At 41.6% G+C, this 19,139-nt stretch overlaps 1 protein-coding gene across 16 annotated transcripts in view; it reads right to left on the reverse strand.

The window, feature by feature from the left end:
• ALPK1 (alpha kinase 1) overlaps positions 1–19,139 on the reverse strand; it is a 119,238-nt gene that overhangs the window by 7,466 nt on the left and 92,633 nt on the right. For 15 of the 16 annotated variants that reach the window (XM_074342170.1, XM_074342144.1, XM_074342133.1 and 12 more), the window contains 7 exons: positions 17,291–17,489; positions 10,056–10,115; positions 8,344–8,430; positions 7,509–7,585; positions 6,543–6,638; positions 4,845–4,949; positions 1,985–4,118 (listed from right to left, as the gene is read on the reverse strand). In XM_074342170.1, the coding sequence (XP_074198271.1) occupies positions 1,985–4,118; positions 4,845–4,949; positions 6,543–6,638; positions 7,509–7,585; positions 8,344–8,430; positions 10,056–10,115; positions 17,291–17,489 (2,758 nt within the window). Of the gene's footprint in view, positions 1–1,984; positions 4,119–4,844; positions 4,950–6,542; positions 6,639–7,508; positions 7,586–8,343; positions 8,431–10,055; positions 10,116–17,290; positions 17,490–19,139 lie in introns of those variants that run through there. The other variant, XM_074342210.1, reaches the window with a different exon arrangement.

Consider the following 19,139-nt stretch of genomic DNA (forward strand, 5'->3'; position numbering starts at 1 on the left):
AATGAAAAATAAAGGGCTTTTAAAACAGCAAAACCCCAAAGACCATCTTGGAACAACTGAAAAGTGCTTACATCTTCTAATCATCTGGGGACCTCAAATAATAGAGGCTGCCACTTATGCCAGGTCACACAGATAAAAATAAATGGAGTAATTTTATCCCAGAGGCTCCTGGCAACTCCAGGGTTCCTAGATTACATATGCAAATACACCTTAATTTTCTCTCACATATTTTGTTTAAATTGGGAAGGTCCAGGAATTACTGAGAAAATATAGCTACTGTACAAAGATGCACACTCAACTGAAAAAGGAAAGGATAAAAGGAAAAATAAGGGCTGTTTCCACCTTAAAGAAAGGAAGACCAGTGCTAGCAAGAAAGCATCTGTTTGAGAGGGAAGACCAACATGAACACTAAGGAAGAAATGCAACATTTTGGGATCCAAGTTAAAATGAAGTGAACGAGGATCTCCTGTGTCTAGGTTGTGACAAAGGATAAATGAACAGGAAACTCAGGACAGAAAATACTTAAAGTGAGATAAACCCATTGGTCTGGGATGGGGGAGGGAGATGACTGGGGTTGGGAGAGATGGTGACCAGAGTGGGCGACTTAATCAGAGAAGCTGGAGAAGGAGATGGAAGGTGAGCTGTTTGTACACACACGTAGAGAGGGCAGTGAACTGGGGGGAAGAAGCAAGGGAAGTACCCCTAGTTCTGTTTCTTCAGCTTTGGGTCTTGCTTTCTCCATCATGTTTTACTTACCCAGACATTGACACACAGACAAAACAATAAAGCAGCTACCTAACTTTCAGAAATGTGATTCTCAAACTGCAATCAGCAGAGAAACCCTTTTATTAGAAAATTTTGCTTCTTTTGGCAACAACCTAATCTGTATTTTAGCCTGACTTCGTGGCGGCAGGCAAAACACTGAAGTACTCTGAAACAGAAATTCTCCACATTGGCTTTACATGAAATCACTGGGGAGCTCTTAAAAAATACGGATGCCTGTGTCCATTCCGCAGAGCCATTAGATTGAAATTCTGGGGTGAGGCACTGGAAGTTTTGAAAAGCTAAAAAGCCCCTGTGGGGCTTCTCATGCAGTGCCAGTGTTGAGAACTACTATTTTAGTACCCAGTGCTTAGCAATCCACACAGTTGTTCCCTCTGAAATGCATTCTGCAATAGTTTTTTCTCACTCAAATAATTCTTCAGTATCTTGGAGGGCATTACATTGTGATCTTCTGGGCTAAGAGAAGAACTTTGTTTTGTTTTCTTCCAAGCTTCTCCACCACTTCTAAGCTGTATTAGATGCACTGACTGCTGGGTGACCCCAGCCCAGGCTCCCTGCTTTGGGAAGAGACCGCAGGTGGGTCTCTAAGCAGGAAGCAGTTGCTAATTGCAACAGGACAGGGCACTGGATCAGTCCATTGGCTGGTAAGAAACCACTTAGGTGGACAGGTGTGAAAATCTCTGCCCACTAGAAAGGATAATGTGCAACTAGGTCACATTCTGTCCGCCTAGGACTGGAATGTGAAAAAAAAAATCAGCTGATTGGTAGTGAGAATCAATGGAGAGGACAGATGCTGAGTGGATATGACACCCTGAGCTGTTTTTTTTTTTTTTTGAAGTTTTGAATATTTTATTTTATTTTATTATTATTTTTTTTTTAACATTTTTTATTCTCCCTGAGCTGTTTTAAACCTGACTGATGACTATTCCCGAGTCCTGTAAGATTCTCGGCTTCCTTACTGCCTTGTGTGTCTTTACAACAATCCTCAATGTATGAGGTGGCTTGAGTGAGCCTCTGTTCTTTGCAACCTTTAGAGTCCAACACACAAACAATGAAGGAGGCCCCTGAAGTACACATTTCTCTGTATCTTCACAAAGTGTAACAGGGGTCTGTGTCTTTTATGAGCTTTAAGTGATCTATACAACAAGAGCTCCAGAGGGCCCCAAACGCACAGAGATGCTTCCTGAAATGTTGTACTTACTGTGTGCTCCATAGAGTTGACCGGACTTGAAAACTCCTGTATTCTCCAGTCTCTGGGACAGCCAGTCATGCCTCACCCCGGCCAAGAGTTTTTCAAAGTCATCAGGCTGCAGAGTGCGAGCCTCAAGGATCTCTTGCCTTGTTGTTCCTGGCAATGAAACAAAAGAACTTCCACTGGAATTCAGAAGGGACCATGGGTTTTCTCCCTCAGAAGAACCACTGGAAAGTGCAGGTGATTTCAACCACCATGCCGCAGACGAGCTGGAGTTCTGGCTGCAGTGTAGCAGGTTTCCAGGTTCATCTGCTTCCTCTGTGGTAGCACAGTCCTCGCTGAGGACAGGGATGGAAATGTCACCTCTTACTGAGGAATTAGGGATCTTGGCCTGCAGACCGCACAGCGGTCTCAGAGCACAAGGTCGGTAAGAGCCATGTGTGCTGGTGGCATGAACATCCGCGCCGTCCAGCAGTTGGCTCTCCTCATCCACTGTGGAGGCGTCCGGGTCAACGCTCTGCCCTTTGACTGAGCCACCGCTTTTCCCAGAGTCAGGATTTTGACCAGGCCAATGAGGAGTGGAAGAGCCACATGCTACTGTGGAGCTTCGGCCGAAAGAGTCGCCCACGACTGCACGTAAGTCTAAGGGCACGTCTTCTGCTCGTTCTGCTGTTTCTCCTTCTGGGTCAACCCAGCAGGGGCTATCTTTAAATGCAGGGCCTATGTCTCCTTTGATTTCTTCTCCCTTCTCTTCTCCATGTCTGTCTTTGGTGTCACAGTTGATTTCTGGAAACTTATCAATTATTTCAAAGGTTTCTTCTTCTTGGATTGAAGGATCTGTGGCCTTTTTTTTGGGCCAAGCAGAATCAGAAGACCAAGAAGCAGAACCAGAGGAGGATCTGGGGCAAGCAGAAGTATTTCTGGACCCTGCATGTCTGAAGTCCTGCATACCTTCTGGAGCATCTTCTAACATACCTGCACCCGTGGCCAACAAAGTGCCTGTTGTGCTACGAGGAGGGAAGGTTGTCAAGGGCATGTGTTTGTGTAGCTGACTTTGAGAAGACTCTAAACTGTCATCCTTGGACACCTGGAGAGAGAGATCACGAAGCTCTGAAGACAGTGGATGCACAGCTCTGCTCTCCCCAGTGATCTCCAGCTCTTCCGACAGGGCCGTGGAACACTGTGTGTCCACAAGACGTTCTTCCTTGCTAGGCTCTCTTCTAGTTGACCTATCATCAACATGATAATTCACTTCCTCCCAACTTGTAGAAGAACTAAACTCTGATAACTTGCTCCAAGAACTGGAGGTCTGGCTGTTACTCAGAGACTTGTTCAAGACAGCTCCCCCACCATTGCTGTGGTCTGGTGACTCAGCCTCAGCCTCCACCTCTTCATCCACGGAGACTCGAAATACATCAGAACGGGTCCAGTTTCTCCTTCCTACCCTTCTGAGTTTCTCCTGACCATTCTTAGCCATTTGGGAGGAAGATACTACCATGCCTTTTTCAAAACGTGGTTTGTCCTCAGTAGTACTCATAGTATCTATGTTTTTTGTTTCTGTTTTTAGATCAGTGATGCAGACTCCCACTTTTGTATCTTTCTGTTTATTTTTGTTGTTTCCACAAGTGCTTTTAAATATTTCACACACTGAAGTATGGTGCTGTGAATAGGTTTCAAGAATTTTTTGGAAATCCACTTGCCCATGCAAGATGAGTTTCTCCAACCCACAGCTGAAACCCTCTGGAACATAAGACTTGCCATCTAAATTTGAGAAGCCTTGAACTTGTAAATGTTCCTTCACCCGAGTGATAACAGACATAATTTCCTGAGAGATAGCTTCTCTCTCTTGACTTCTGGAGGACATACTGAAAGTGTACAGCTTTCCCATGGCTTCACTACAGAGCTGACGTGCTGCGTGGACTGTCTCTGTTTCCCCATGGAGTCTCTGGTGCACTGTGGTGAGGCCAAAACCAGCTTTGAGAAAACTATGGAGCTCCTGTTTCCCAGTAACTGTTTCATCACGCTTCTTGGTGAGGAGGCCAATCTCAAAGGCCTCTTTGGCTTCACACAGATATGAATTTTTCACTCCTACAGGACAGTCATTAGAACTACTATATGACAACAGGCATGTGCCACGAATATTCTGAGGAAAATACCAAATACAAAATCAGACATTGAATTAAAAACTGGAGATGAATCAGGGAAAACGTCTCATTCCTGGAGGACAATCACTAGAAATAATAAAAAAAAAAAACTGTGCCATGCATATTCTAAGAAAAATATACAAACATTGAATCAAGGACCCAAGGTCTTTTTGGTGCATCAGGAGAAGGGACCAGGATGCACGTGACTGGCCCTGATGACACATTCGTTGTTGCTGTGCTGCTGTTAGCGTCAGCAAGCACAGTCTATACATGGAACGTGGACATGGTAATTTTGCTATATACAAATACATCATTTATTTAATAATAGTCAAAATAATAGAATAGTGGCTTCCAAACCCTTTTGTGCATTTGAATCACCTGGGCAGTATTTCAGAATGAAAGATTTCTGAGTAGAAATCCCAGGGGTTTACACTGAGTGGATTGAGGGTAGAGCCTAGAAAGATGTATTTTGAAAGGGCTTTTAGGTGATTCTGGTGTGCCTGGGAACTGCTGTTCTGGAGCAGATAACATCATATCCTCCAACAGCACTGACTTAGCTACCACCAGAGTGTCACCACTCTGACTGATAAAACCTTGACATATGTGAAGTCTGACCACAGCGATCTAATGATGTGCACCAAGCCTATTTTAAGGTTAGACCTTCCCCTCCACTGGTTACGTCTGACACTGGGGAGAGGAGCGATGAAGGGCTGTAGTCTATTTACCATGGCCGTGAGCACGAAGAGGGGCGTGTAGGGACTGAAGGCAGCTGCCAGCTTGCAGGCCTCCGCGGCTGACAGCAGATGATGGTCAAACTCCTTCAGCAAGCCCTGTGAGAAAACAGGAGGCTGAGTGCATTGCTGACAGTTATTTATCCATTAGCAAAAGACAGGCCGTACAATTCCTTTGCTTTTCTTTCAGGATGCTGAGGGATGCCCTGCCCCTCATCCCAATCATTTCAGAGAGAGTAAGTGGGTCAAAAGACTGTCCAGGTCTCCCCTACACCCATACACCATCCATCCCCAACCCGCACTGCAGAGAAGGCCTAATATGTGTAAACATTCACAATGCCTGCCTGTGCAAAATAATTCAGGCAAGTTTCTTTGGAGGATTGTGCAGTTCTTTGTTTGCAGAACTCTGCATGTTTTATAGTCAGATTCACTGATGATTTCTGCATTGTTCTTGGTAAAGAGACCTTTAATGTATGATTTCACGGCAATTAAGATTCATTCATTTATTCTGGAAATACGTATTGAGTACCTCCATGTGCTATGTACTGGTCTAGCCACAAAAGAGAGTGCAGACTGTGAGCCTGCAATGAACTTGTTTTCTTTTGAGGGGAGGGGATCAGTCAATACACCAAATATGTAAAAGGCATAGTATTCAAGATGGCGATAAGGGTTGCAGACAAATATAAAGTGGGAAGGGGCAGGAGGACCAGGGTGGAAGGGCAGTTTGCAGTTTTAAACAGTCATCAGAGACAACTTCACTGAACGGGGGATATAACCCTTCTCTTGTGTTTCGGTCTGCCTGACAGCAAAAGCAACATTTTGCTAAGATTCAGACTGCTAGCAGCAAGCTGTATGTGTTCTTGTGCTACACTAACTAGTGTTGAGTACAGTTACTACTGTTGCTTTGGTAGTTTTAAAAAAGGCAATACTGATGATATGATTAAAAAACCTCAATTTCAGTGCAGGGCAGGACAGCAGTCAATGCCTGTGCTAACGCTCCAGACTGTTTAGAGACTGGCTTTTGCTCCCAGTTCTCTTTCTCACTGGTTGTGGAAACTGAAGAGGTCACTTAGTTTCTTTGAACCTTAGTTTATTTTTCTCTAAAATGGGAATAAAACATTTTGCTCTGCTTATCTTGTAGGTATATGTGGATCATACACACATATACATATGCTTTTTGAGTTACAGAGCAATAAATAATTCATAATTATTCAATTATGTTCATAATAATTCAAATGTTCATAATCTTTATTATTACGGATAAGAGCCTGGACAAGTGACTGACGCTCTGATTTGAACAGATGGTAATTAAGGTTTTAAAATTATTACCCCCCTGCTTTATCATTGAGATAGCCCAAGTGTGGAAACTAAATGTTGTGATAATTTGAAAGGAAATCATGAGGTTCAAAGTATTTATCACTCTGATTTCATTCATTCATTCACTCATTCACCAGTCTTTTTTTTTTTTTTTTTCAGTATCCTCTGTAGGCCTGGTACTGTGCGAGATGCTGGGATATTAAAGCCAAACAGCACACCATTGGAACTGTCCCCAGGACTGCTCACATTACTCAAAGAGGGGAGACCCCAAGCTCCCTGACTCCTGGAGAGAGAACTAACCAAGCACCAAGAATAACAGTGACAGTTTTCTAGGTGATGCCACTCTGCATGATGGTTTTGACAAATGATAATTACCAAGTTAATTTCAGGATTGTTTTTAAACTTCTCAAAATCATTCTTGCTCATGGAAACAAAGATGTCTGCCAATATACCGAGTGATGTGGAAATACCCTGTAAGGAAAACACATACAAAACACAGATTAAGAATTCACAATTGTTGCTCTCATCTCAGGGCCTAGAGTCAATGATCAGCCACCCCCACCCCATATGAACCACTGCTTATTATTATTGTTACTGTTATTATGACACTGCAGATACTTCTCAGCCGGATGCCACTGGGCTTGGAAGGTCATCACATCCTGAGGACAAGGGCATAATGTGAACTCAGCTATTTCTTAGGTGGGCTTTGCTGGGTTATCGACACTAACTTGTCCATACTGCTTTAGGCATAAAGAATTGGCCCAAGCAGAGTCCCCACACCCCATTCCATCTGTGTTGTTAAAAGGATTGTAGGCAGCAGCGCTGTTGACACAGCTCAGGGAAATGTGTAACCCAATGCTTCAGGTAATGAGAATGTTCTCACAGAATTACAGAGAATGAACACATCAAGTAAGAAAGCAAATGTTGCTTCCCAGTTTCTTGAATAAGGGTTATGACATAAACAGTTAATTGAAATCTTTTCTCACTCAACTGAAGGAAAACGATTTTACGTATTAGCAACTTGGCCATCTCAACTTTGCTACGGAACCAGGTAAAGGCTAAATATATAATAAAATAGATATCAGTAGAAATAAATGGATCAATAGAAATAAATATGTAGATAGCAACAAATAAATATAGAAACACTAAATATATGCCAGGAGTCTAGCTGTGAGGGAGGACACAGCAAGACTCAGAGGAAGTTACCAAACGTGTCTGGTCCGATGCTTATGTAGAACCAATAAAAATAGGACCAATAAAATTGACAAATCTTAAACTGAATGGAGATAATCTTCCAAAGACAAATATAGGAAATGAGAAAATGAGCACTAGACAAACCACCTTTTTATCTGGCTGAGGAAGTGTCAAATATCCTATGATCGAGGCCCATATTAGCTCTGCTGCTTCGTACCACATCCCTGCAAAAAAGAGGGAGACGGGACAAACTGCTGGTACCTGTGCCCTTGTGTTAGAAAATACCTTTAAAAACCAAGACAGAAAGACGATTCGTTGGATCTTAAGAAAATTTACAATTGAATTAGATTGAGAGTAATCAACAGATAGCAATCTGCTGGGAAAACAGCAATCTGTTTTTCTAACTGGTTTGATACAGATGATTTTTTCCCTTTCACAGGGAAACAGTAAGAATTATTATATATTACATGTGTACATATATAATATATTAATATACAAATAGTTATCTTCATTATTTACAAGAATACTATTCTCTGTTAAAAAAATTCAAAGACATTAGTTTGCATTTTAAAGTATAGTTAGGGTTAGGGTCCTATAACCTTTGCTTGTAAAACTCAGGAATACCTTCTGAGCAATGAATGGGTAAGTGTCAGGGTGGGTTTAGAATAAGGTGTCACTATCTCACACGGAGTCCTGCTGAACAGAGAGCCAGATGCCAGAAGTAATACCGAGAACCCGGTGGTTAACGGTCATGATATACAACTGTAAATCTCCTTAACAAAGCTCAACAGAAAAATATTTTGTTTTGTTAATGTTCATAACGCTCCTGGCATCTTAAATGTCATTCCCCTTTCAATGAGGAAACTATGGGAGGTGATGCTGAACAATTTCCACCAGATACACTGAGAAAAGTTCACAGTAAAACCTCGTAGTTGGACTTGGTACACAAGCCTGGAGAGAAGCGGGTGCCTGAGGACCATACCCAGCTTCTGTAGAATCTGCCCTCTGATCTGGATGCAGACCGACTGCACCAGGACCTTGTCGCTTTCATTTCTGTACAGCCAGGTACCTACAATAAGAGAGAGAAAAAAGAAAAGCATTTCTGGCTTTGAATTGTTAAAGAAACAGCCTGGTGATATAAAATGATTTTCATAGAAGCCTTCATGAACACACACAATAGAGCTTTGGGAGACCATCTCTTACCTGCATTTCGAGTAAGGTTCAAACTCCTTGCTGCAAACCACAAGACTTCACAGAACTGACTCCTGCCTCGTCACCACCTCTTCCCCTTACCAACTGGGCTCTGCCACGCAGCTTCATTTGTGTTCCTTATAAGAGCAGGCTTCTCTTGCTTCGTGGTATCTGCACTTGCCATTCCTTCTGTCTGGGATCCATCTCCCTCTGGCTCCTATTTCAGGGCTCACCCTCAATTCTATGCCTCCAAGGCTTTCCCAGGTTAACTAACTACAGTGTTACCCCCACTGTCTTGTGGTTACCTCGGGAAGGGCGGGATCCACCCCATCCGCCCAAAATTGGTTTGGATGTTGAAACAGATGACTCTAACGTGCACTAAGAAGGTATGAAAAAATTTAGTGCTCATATAACAAGGCTTACATGAGGAGGGCAGGGAGGGCACACAAGCTGGTTCATTGGACTTGAGCAAAGGCAGTGGTCAGTAGCTTTAGTTTTTATTTTGATTAGGGTGTGGGGCTGGGGTAAAGGTTCCCACAAGCTGGGCAGGGGCTTAAAAAATACCCAGCCTGTTCAGATGTGGGACAAAGGAGGAAGCAGCTGGGGCCTGACAGCTGTCAGTGGCTAAACATCAAAGATAGAGTCAGACTCACTATGACACCCTCCCATGATTCTCTGTCATATCATCTTCCTTTTTTCTCCCTAACTTTTAATCTGTGTGTGTGTGTGTGTATAGGGTGTAGAAGCTGGGAAGTGTGCATACTGTAGGTTAGTGATGGTGGCCACAGATGAGAGGTGTGTGGTCAATATCCATATTCCAAACTGCCTCCCCACCGGAAATGTCTACAAATTTCCAGGAGCTTGGGACCTTATATCCAAGCATACTGCACTTAAAAGTCTACTGGGAACTGTGTTCAACTTATCGGGAAACTTGTTGACTTAAGTGCTTAGAAATTCAGGCAAGATATCTGAAGGCTTAAACTATTTGTTACCCAACTCTTAGGACTTCCTTTCATGCATGATTCAATATCGAAAGAAATCTGTTTTAAAATAAGTTTTTATTAAAGTTTTTCTGTAGCAAAATAAAATGTATTCCCCAAACCATTTAAATTCAGAAAGCAGTAAGTGTGTTCTTCTGAACTTACAGGCTTAATTTCTATTCACAATTCTTTTAAAAGCTGAGGCTGAGCTCTTTCTGAGGCCCAGAGAGTTTCCTACTTTCACAGCTAACGCTGATTAGGTAACACACTCTCCAGTAAAGCACGGAAAATTTAGAAGACTTGGTTGGATTGTTTTGTTTTTGTTTTTAAATAGAGAAAATGGAAACAGAGAAGTAAGCTGCTTGACCAAAGCCACTTCATTTATCAGTGGCAAAGCCAGGGCCAGGTGGTTCTGGGAATGCCCAGCGTACAGTAACTATCAGGTCATCAAGCCGTTTTTAAATGAGAACTCTGGTAGGGGCCTAAGGGTGAAGGTCATTGTAAAGACAAGGAAGCACCTTACCTGTCGCTCCATTGTTGCTTATCAGACTGCTCAGGATATACTCTGCTTTTAAAAGTTTCCCTGAAAAGAAGCAACCAAATGCCGCACAATTAGTTCCGAACATATTCTTTAAATGCTCTAAGGTTAACACATTATAACAGGGGCCATAACCTCTCTTGGAAACCTTCTATTTTAAAATTTAAAATCAATGACCACATCATATACAAAGTGGAAAGACAGATGACATTTTCAGGAATTGGTAAGGTGGGAAGTTGTACAGCACCTGAAATTGCAATTATACACATGCATTCATATGAATGAACAATTCATTCATAGAGAGAGAGGCTTAAGAAGTTAAAATGAACCTCTGTCAAAGGCTGTCTGCCCTCTGTGAAAGCCACACCTGGAGAGGTGGAGTAGAGCTGCCTGTGAAGACTATGTATGGAATTATCAGGAAAAGTTGTTTTTTTGAGGGGGGGGGGTAGAGAGGTTTTCTTCCTAAACATTTCACTTATTTCACCACATGGAAGCAGCCTAATCTCTGGACAGCTATTTTCCCATAAGCAGAAAATTCAATCACTCATCCTTTCATCTACTTCTTCTTCTGGGTGTCTCTAAGCCCTGTATGACCTGGCCCCTGAGACTCCTTTGACCTCATCTCTAGCATTCTTTCCCTCCCTTTCACTCCTTCTGCTCTGGTTTCAGTGGCCTCCTGGCTATCCCTTGAACCTACTGGGCTCATCTCTGAACTTACAATTATTTTAGTGTGGGATACGTTTATCCCAGGTATCCACAAGGCTTGCTCCCTTCTCCTTCAGGTCTTTGTTCAAATGTTACTTCACTGTCCCATAAGGCCTTCCCTGACCACCCTATTTCAAAGTGCACACATGACATACACCTGACTGTGGTGACTGTGCTTCCAAAGGAAGTCACGACAGTGTCTTCCGTTCCAAATGCTCTTTTGCAATGTAGCCATGCCACTCCTCCGTCAAGAAGTGGCAACTAAACTCCTAATTTATCCCTCCCTCTTCCTTCCCCGCTGGTAACATCAGTTACTTTTCTATGTCTATGAGTCTGTTTGTTTCATAAATAAGTTCATTTGTGTCTTTTTTTTTAAGATTTCACATATAAGTGATATCATATGAGAGTTGTCTTTCTCTGACTTCACTTAGTATGATAATCTCTAGCTCCATCCACGTTGCTGCAAATGGCACTATTTAACAACAAGGTTGCACTGTATAGCACAGGGAACTATATTCAATAGGTTGTAATAACCTATAATGAAAAAGAATATACACACACACACACATACATACATATGTAACTGAATCACTATGCTGTACACCAGAAACTAACACAACATTGTAAATCAACTATACTTCAATAATAAAAAAAAAAAGTGGAATATAGAGTTTATTTTCCTTCTCCTTGAGTCTAAACTGGCCTTGTGACCGTTGTGACCGATGGAATGTGGCAGATGTGACCCTGTGCACCTTTCTAGTCTGGGCATTAAGAGATCTGTAACTTCTGCTTTTCCCTCTCAGAACCTACCCCCCAATGCTGTGAGGAAGCTGCAGTTGCTGCATGGAGAGGACCATGCAGAGGAGAACGGAGCCCTTGCCCGACAGCCCCTGCTGAGCTCCTGGCTGGAAGCCAGTATCGAATGCTCGCTGTGTGAATGAGACCATTTTGGACCTTCTAGCTGTCACAGCTTCCCAGTCAGCACTACTTGCACCCAGTCAAACTACAAAAATAGGGGATATAATAAATTATTAGTGTTTTAAGCCAGTAAGTTGTGGGTTGGCTTTTGCAACATCAAAATACACGACAGAAACTGGGCACCTGACAGTGGGATGCGAATGTCACAAAAACTTAGAACGTACAGCATTGGCTTAGGAACCCAGTGTCAGGAAGAGGCTTGAAAGATGCTGAGGAGACTGAAAACGCAGTGAGGAAAACTGTTTGCTGAAAAGTTCGAGAAAAAGGAACACACATTATATAGTGGTGGAAACTACCATCCACCACTGGTGGCAGCATAGTCTTCAGCAGCAAAGTGGAAAATAAAAAGTATAACTAATGAGTTCGTGTATCTAGCAAGGGAGATACCCAGTAAGAAGGCCGAAAGTACCAAATGGACATCTCTTAGCTGCCTAGGATATAGTGTGGGAAGAAAGAAACAAACTAAAGAAGGAACTATTTTGTTTTCATGCAGGGTTTAGAAGAAATATAGAAGGCTCAGAATAGCCTTCCCAGCCAACAAGACATTCTCAAAATAAATTAAAACCTGGGGGTAAAGATCAAATCCAGAGCACTGGCAGTAAAAGGTGGCCAAGATCAAATCAAAGGTGTGTCTGTAAAACCCCTTGTGAAGACCTCAGACCCTCTCGACCATGCATGAGAGCTTCTAAGAATCTTAAGTGTACCACTTCATAGCACCTTGATTAGCAGCCCCAAGCAGAGCTCACAGATAATTGCAGGCATGGTTTTTGTCTAATTTAATGTATTTAAAGGCTATAAAGTAAAGGGTTAGAGGGATACTGCCTGGGGAAGCTGCTTCTCTCTCTGATTTGGTGTGCTCCTCTTGCCAAGCTTCCGCAGGACACACAGCTTCTCCAATGCTGCCTGCTGTGCGCTCCTGGCTTCTCCTGTACCCGACAACTGAAACAGAGGTGGCTTGTCCACTGGGCTCCTCACTGGGCAGAGGTGAGCAGCACCCAGTGGTCAGCAGCTTCCTTTAGCATCCTCGATGATTCACAGTGCAGTGCTGCCAGTGAGGCATCTCCCCATGACTGTTCCCCCTGGCAGTCCATACAGGCAGCTTTGTGGTGAGTTCCAAGGCACCCTTCAGGGAATAGCTTCCCCCAACGCACAAGAGGGTGGTCTTCCCAGTGAGTTCTGGTGGCACAGAATCTCCTCGACTTCTCTGCCACCCAGTGAGCCCAGCTGCACCACCTGTGACAGGTCTGGATCTCAGTCTTGGTGAGCTGGGGTTTGGGATTGGGGAGCTCTTTCTTAGGAGTCCTAGCTCAGTCTAAGGGATAGTGGCTGCTCCTCATAACTAACACCTGAATTCGTCAGAGTTTTTCTTTAGAAGTCTCTTTACTTCTTACTAGCCAATCCCTCATGACTCTAATCCCCTTATACAGTCAATAATTCTTTACGTTAAACTTTCCTTGTTCAAATTACCATGAAGTTTCTGCCTCCTGATTGGAACCTGACTGATAACATCTTTAACTCCAGTTTGCATTTTTAACCTAAATGGGTAAAAAATTTTCTAAAATAGTTCTCAAATCAATTTAGGTGAACACATAGTTTTTCTTATTTATTTTGTCCATGAGGTAAGTTGAATGAATTGATTTAAAAATATTTAACCATCCTCATCTATCTGGAATAAACCTTCCTTGATGTAATGTATTATTATTAATTTGTTACAATGCTGGTCAGGTTAATAATATTTAAAGATATTTGCATCTTATAAATTATGTGTTATTTCCATATAATTTTCTTTTGATCTTATTTAGATTAACTGTGCATTTATTAAATTCTTTGTTCACCATTGCTTTTTGAATCCTCCCACTCAATCTTTACAGGTTCAACTTCCTCCTTAGCAAAATACATCCTTTAGTGTGTGTTTATGCGTGTGTCTGTGTTTGTGAGTATTCTGCGTGTGTAAGCAAGAGAAAGAGGTGTCTTGAGAGTAAGAAACATTTTTAGTCTTTGCCTGAAATGGCTATTTTATCCTTAATTTTGATGATTTTTTGCTGGGTATGAAATTCTAGGTTGAAAGCTATTTTCTCTCAAGTTTTTGATAGATTCCACTGTTTTTTAAACTCTGTTGTTTCTGAAAAGATGCCTTTTGTCAGTCTTAATATAGTTCCCATTCTGTCTTTTCTCTCTTTTTCTTTCAAGATTTTCTCATTGCTTAATTTCTTGGTAGTTTCACCATACTGTGTCTAGATGACTAAAATTTTTTTTTTCCCTGTCTACTTCTTCAACGCAAAGACTTGTGTTTTTCTCCAATTCCAGTCTGCCCTGCCCTGGAAGAACTGCTGGGTTTTGGGCTCTCTGAAGCCATCATCATTTGATTACATGCTTGTATCCTGTATCTGCAGACAGAGGAACTGGATGCCTTGTCTACTTTGTGGGCAATTCTCCATAACTTTAAGACAACTACCTTGATTTTTTTAAACTAAGTAATTGTTTTAATTAAAAATAAAACTAAAAATTTTTTGTTTGGACCTCAGTTGCTTTTTTCCCCCTCCAGTTTTATTGAGGTAGAATTGACACACAGCAGTGTGTAAGTTTAAGGTGTACAGTGTAATGATTCGACTTACATACATCACAACATGATTACCACAATAAGTTTAGTGAACTTCCATCATCTCATATAGAACAACAATATTGATTTTTAATTTCAATTGCTGTATTTTTTAATTTCTGAAAGTTCTATTTAGTTCTTTTTCTGTTGTGTTCTACTCTTTAAACATAGTATTTTTAAAACCACAAGTTGTTCAGGTTGTTCGAGTTTATATATCCATTTCTGTTTTGGAGCCATTTTCCTTGTTTGTTGTAGATTCTGTTCTTCTCTCACAAGTTTCATTTCCTTTCATTGCTTGTACATTTTAATCTAAGGGCATCTTCAGTGAAGATCATTCTCCTGTGAGATTCCTGTGCTTCTGGAGTGTGGATGTTTCTCTAGCACATCATTTTGTACTTGATCTTCTGCTAGGCCCTGGAATTTCATTCCTAAACTAGCCTTTTCTTAATTATTTGGTGGGGGATTCTCTCTCAGGGGCAAATTCAGATTCCACATACACATCTGGCACAGACTTGGGGTTTGTATATCTTTGGGGATTTCTTTTTCTTTTTTTTTTTTTTGCCTCTGCTCTAGAGCTTGGGCAGAGAGCAAGCCTCCTCACCTCCTCTCTGGGTGGGTTGGTTCAGTCCCATTTCATAGCTGTGCAAACCTTTAAGAACGCCAGCTTTATGCAGATATTACACTCCAAGTAGGCCCACGGCCCTGCCTCTTGTTCTTGCCCAGGAATTAAGACAGCAGTCCCTTCCCCTAAGACTATATTCAAGTGTAAACCCTTCTGGCTCTAGTGTCCAGAGCAGTAGTCTCCTGTTCTGACTTTGAACATCTTCTGTGTTTCAGGCACTTAACATTTTTTAAAAAAATTTATCATATGTATACAATGGGAGAAGATTGTGCATCTGCTCAGTCCTCCATGATGATGGAACTAGAAGTCTGAATCTTTGTATCTAACTGTCCTAAAAGGTTTTGTCTCCTCATTTCAGGCAAAAGTTACCTGGGCAGGCCCAGGGTATCCTCTCTTGCTTCTGAAATCCCACAATGTTGAATGTTTGGACCTTTGGGATGGGTTTTGGTTGGATACCAGGAAGGGCTGGGTCAAAGGGGAGAACAGAAAGACTGTGCCATCCCCTCATATCATCTTTACTCTTTATCCTTACCCCCTTGTCATATCATACACACCTCTCATTTCTCCAGCCCAGGATTCCCACACACTGGGGACTGAGACCCCTTTGCACTGTACCTTCTTCTCTTCCCAGGATACCACCCTTGCTCTAAGCTCCCCTTTCTCTCTGAGAAACCCAGTGTAGGTAGAGGCTCAAGCAATGTTTGAGGGCAGAAGTTAACAAGTAAGAACCTCACTCTGAGGCTGTGTTTGTTTCCTTGTGGCATTTCTGCCAGTGTCTTTGAGGAAAAGACAACCCCAAGTATTGAAGAATAAGACCAGGACTTTTATCTTAGACTTGTGCTGTGTGGGCAGAGGAGCGTACTGCTCATGACGGTACCAAGGCTTACTTGTCAGCAGAAGAAAATCTCTATATCACCTTGGTTACAGGCATGAATGAGAGAGCCAACCAAGCAAATAAGTAAAAGATTACTTGGCTATATAAAGCAAAGCTATCAACATGTCTGCTTCCTGCTTGTCCTCAATTCCCATGTCACCAGAGCAAATCTGTATATCATAAAACATGCTTCAATAACTCTGTTCCAAGTTCTACTTGATGAGAACCAACATCAGAACTCTGCCTGCGCACGCCCAGCCCTCCTCACTGGGTTCCTTCCACAGATGCTCTGCTCATGTATCACTGCCATCTGATTCCATCAGAAGGAATATCTGTGGCTAGCTTTCTCTCATATCCTAAACAGTACAAACCCTGAACGTCATAAAGGGTCCCAAATTATGGACATCTGAAGTAGGAATTTTTCTCTAAGTTCAAGTCTATTGATGCAGTTACTCTAGAAAAGTAAATAAAAAGACACGGGCACAATTTATGCACAGCTGCGAGAACCTGAAAGTGAATGAACCTGGGCTTTTAAACAGTTACCCTACACAAGCCCATTTCTCTCATGTACTTCTATCTCTGTCTCTCTCTGTATTCAGTAACTGTCCCATTTAGTATAGTTAGTACAGTTCATTCTCAAAGGAAATGAAGTAGTTAAAAGATACTTTAACCTCTTTCAGACCAGAGTTATTAAAACAATAGCAATAGCTAAACCTAATTTAAAAAATGAGCCAATTCTGTTTCTGCCTTCTATTTACATCCTTTATTCTTTCACCCTTGGAAGCGAGGACAGCAAACTACAGGTTTCGAAACCCAGTGGTTATCAATAATTTAAATAATTCCAGAATTCTGTGGAAATGAACTCAGTAACACGTAGCAGGCCCCTCTACCCTCCAACCCCCCTGTACATTACAGTCTAAGCTAGTATGTTGGCCTCATTTTTCATTTCATTCAAAGTGACAGAAGGAAAAAAAAAGATACTTTAAGGCCTAATCAGGTACTGCACCGGTGTTCCTAGGGATGGAAAAAACCCTCAAATTACTTCAGTGGGTTTGTCAGCTCTATTGTTGGCATAGTCAAGTGGCCCTACAGAAAGGAGACAGGAGAGCTAAAAGAAAATAGTAGAATTCTAATCTGCTTTTTAAAGGCTCTTGGTCAGAAGTATAGCAATTCAGATATCCCTGTTTGAAAGCAGCAGGACAGATTTGTTAGACGACAAAAGCTCCAATTAGTATTTTCCACCCCCTTTCACAATTTTCTCTATTGCTTTTGGCTCTGAAACCCTTTATGCCAGGGCCTTTGTGCTGGCAGGAGGTGGGTGGAAGGGCACGGCGGCGGCTGCAAAAGATGGCCCACGGGCCCCTGTGCCCGTCGCCCCTCACGGAAGTCAAGGAGCCCGGAGGGAAGGCGAGCCCAGACGGCACGATCCCGGGCGAGCCTACCTGAGTGCATGGAGATTCGAGCTTGGCGAATAACCACCTGCGGGGCAATCGGCGTGGCTGGCTGCAGCCTGTGCAGCCCTTTGGCCACCTGCAGGAGGTGGCCCGACACGTCCAGCCCGTACAGGAACCGGTCACTCAGGAACACGATGGCAGCGGCGGTGGCACAGTCCCGGGCGAGGATGGAGGCTTTCAGGGACGCCTGAGGGAACATCCATGGGACACCATGAGCCACACAGAAAGAGCACTTGGCAGGAAAGAAGGCAGTCTTGGGACCAAGCTAGTCTTCTAGGTATTTTTTATCAAAACAAGTACAACAACAAACCTAGAGCTAGAAGAAACATCAGGCTAAACCAAAAGACAGTAATAATAATAATAATAAAAAGTCCAATTCATTTGTGGAATAAAATAATATTTCTTTCATTACATTTCCCCCATTACATTTCTAAAATCATACCAGTGATAAATGCATATTTCCTGTTATTAAAAAATTCAAACAAAACCAAGCAAAAATTTAAAATGCCCCTTTGTTTCCCAACTACTTACTTTATTTTTCCCCTCCTTCCACTAATTTCATTCTCATTCTTCCTGATAATGGTTTCCAGAGATCCTTCCAGAATTCTACCCTTTTATGTATACTTACACATTGATTCCTTGTCTTGCCTTCTCCTTTCTCCTTTTCTCCCTTTTTCTTTCTTTTTTCTTCTTTTCTTTCTTTCTTTCTTTCTTTCTTTCTTTCTTTCTTTCTTTCTTTCTTTCTTTCTTTCTTTCTTTCTTTCTCTCTTTCTCTCTTTCTCTCTTTCTCTCTTTCTCTTTTTCTCTCCTCTCCTTCTCTCTTTCTCTCCTTCTCTCTCTCCTTAATAATAATACTACACTAGACATATCGTTCTGCTACTTGGTTCTTTCAGTCATCATAACATCTAGAAGAGCTTTTCATACCAATTTGTAACACTACTTCATTTATTGCCTACATTTTAATTAAGAAGAAACACACAATTTTAGTTAATATTTTAGATTTGATTTATATGATCATATTTAATGAATAAAATAAGAAAAGAAAGAAACAGACAAGAAATGAAAGTATAATATAAAGAAAAGTAAGATAAATGAGGCAAACTTTGATGGGAAAAAACATCATCTTTTGGTCTCTTAAGGTGTTACACTAAAGACATTCAAAGTCATGCACTGATAGCATAAATGAGTTTATTAACTGGTAGTACTTTCTACATTTGTTAAACTAAATCAAGCAGAGTGTTTTCTAGGCATGTTAGCCCACATATGAAGCATCGCTCATTTTCCCACCACAATCTTACCATACAAGCGCTGCTTTCTTCATCACATAAGTACGAATACTTACTGGGCAAAACTAGGTGCCAGGCACAGTGCTGAGCTTTATATGTATCATTCATTCAGTCCTCACAACAATGCCAAGAGGCAGATTCTATTTATTTTTAGGGTCAAAACCAATACTTAAAAGATTTTTTATTTACTTTTTTATTTTTTATACAATTTTTGAAAAGTTACTTTCCATTCACAGTTATTACAAAATATTGGCTATATTCTCTATGTTGTGTAATATGTCCTTGACAGATTTTGACTCTAAGAACATATTACTTCCAAAACCTCAAGAGCAAATATCTCCTCTTTGTGTATTAGGCATTTCCCTATCGGAAATTCTTGCAAACTCCTCCCATTCTGACTTCTAGAATCCTATTTCTTTTTATTTATAACCTTGCCTAGGATTGCAAGCAACCTCCCAAATTTGCAGTCTTCATAGAGATAAAAATATCCCAGATCTTCAACATCTTGAGTCTGGATTATCAAGATTAAAAGGCAGATTCTATGATTATGT

The sequence above is a fragment of the Camelus bactrianus genome, chromosome 2 (genome assembly GCF_048773025.1).
Source record: "Camelus bactrianus isolate YW-2024 breed Bactrian camel chromosome 2, ASM4877302v1, whole genome shotgun sequence".
Classification (NCBI taxonomy): Eukaryota; Metazoa; Chordata; class Mammalia; order Artiodactyla; family Camelidae; genus Camelus; species Camelus bactrianus.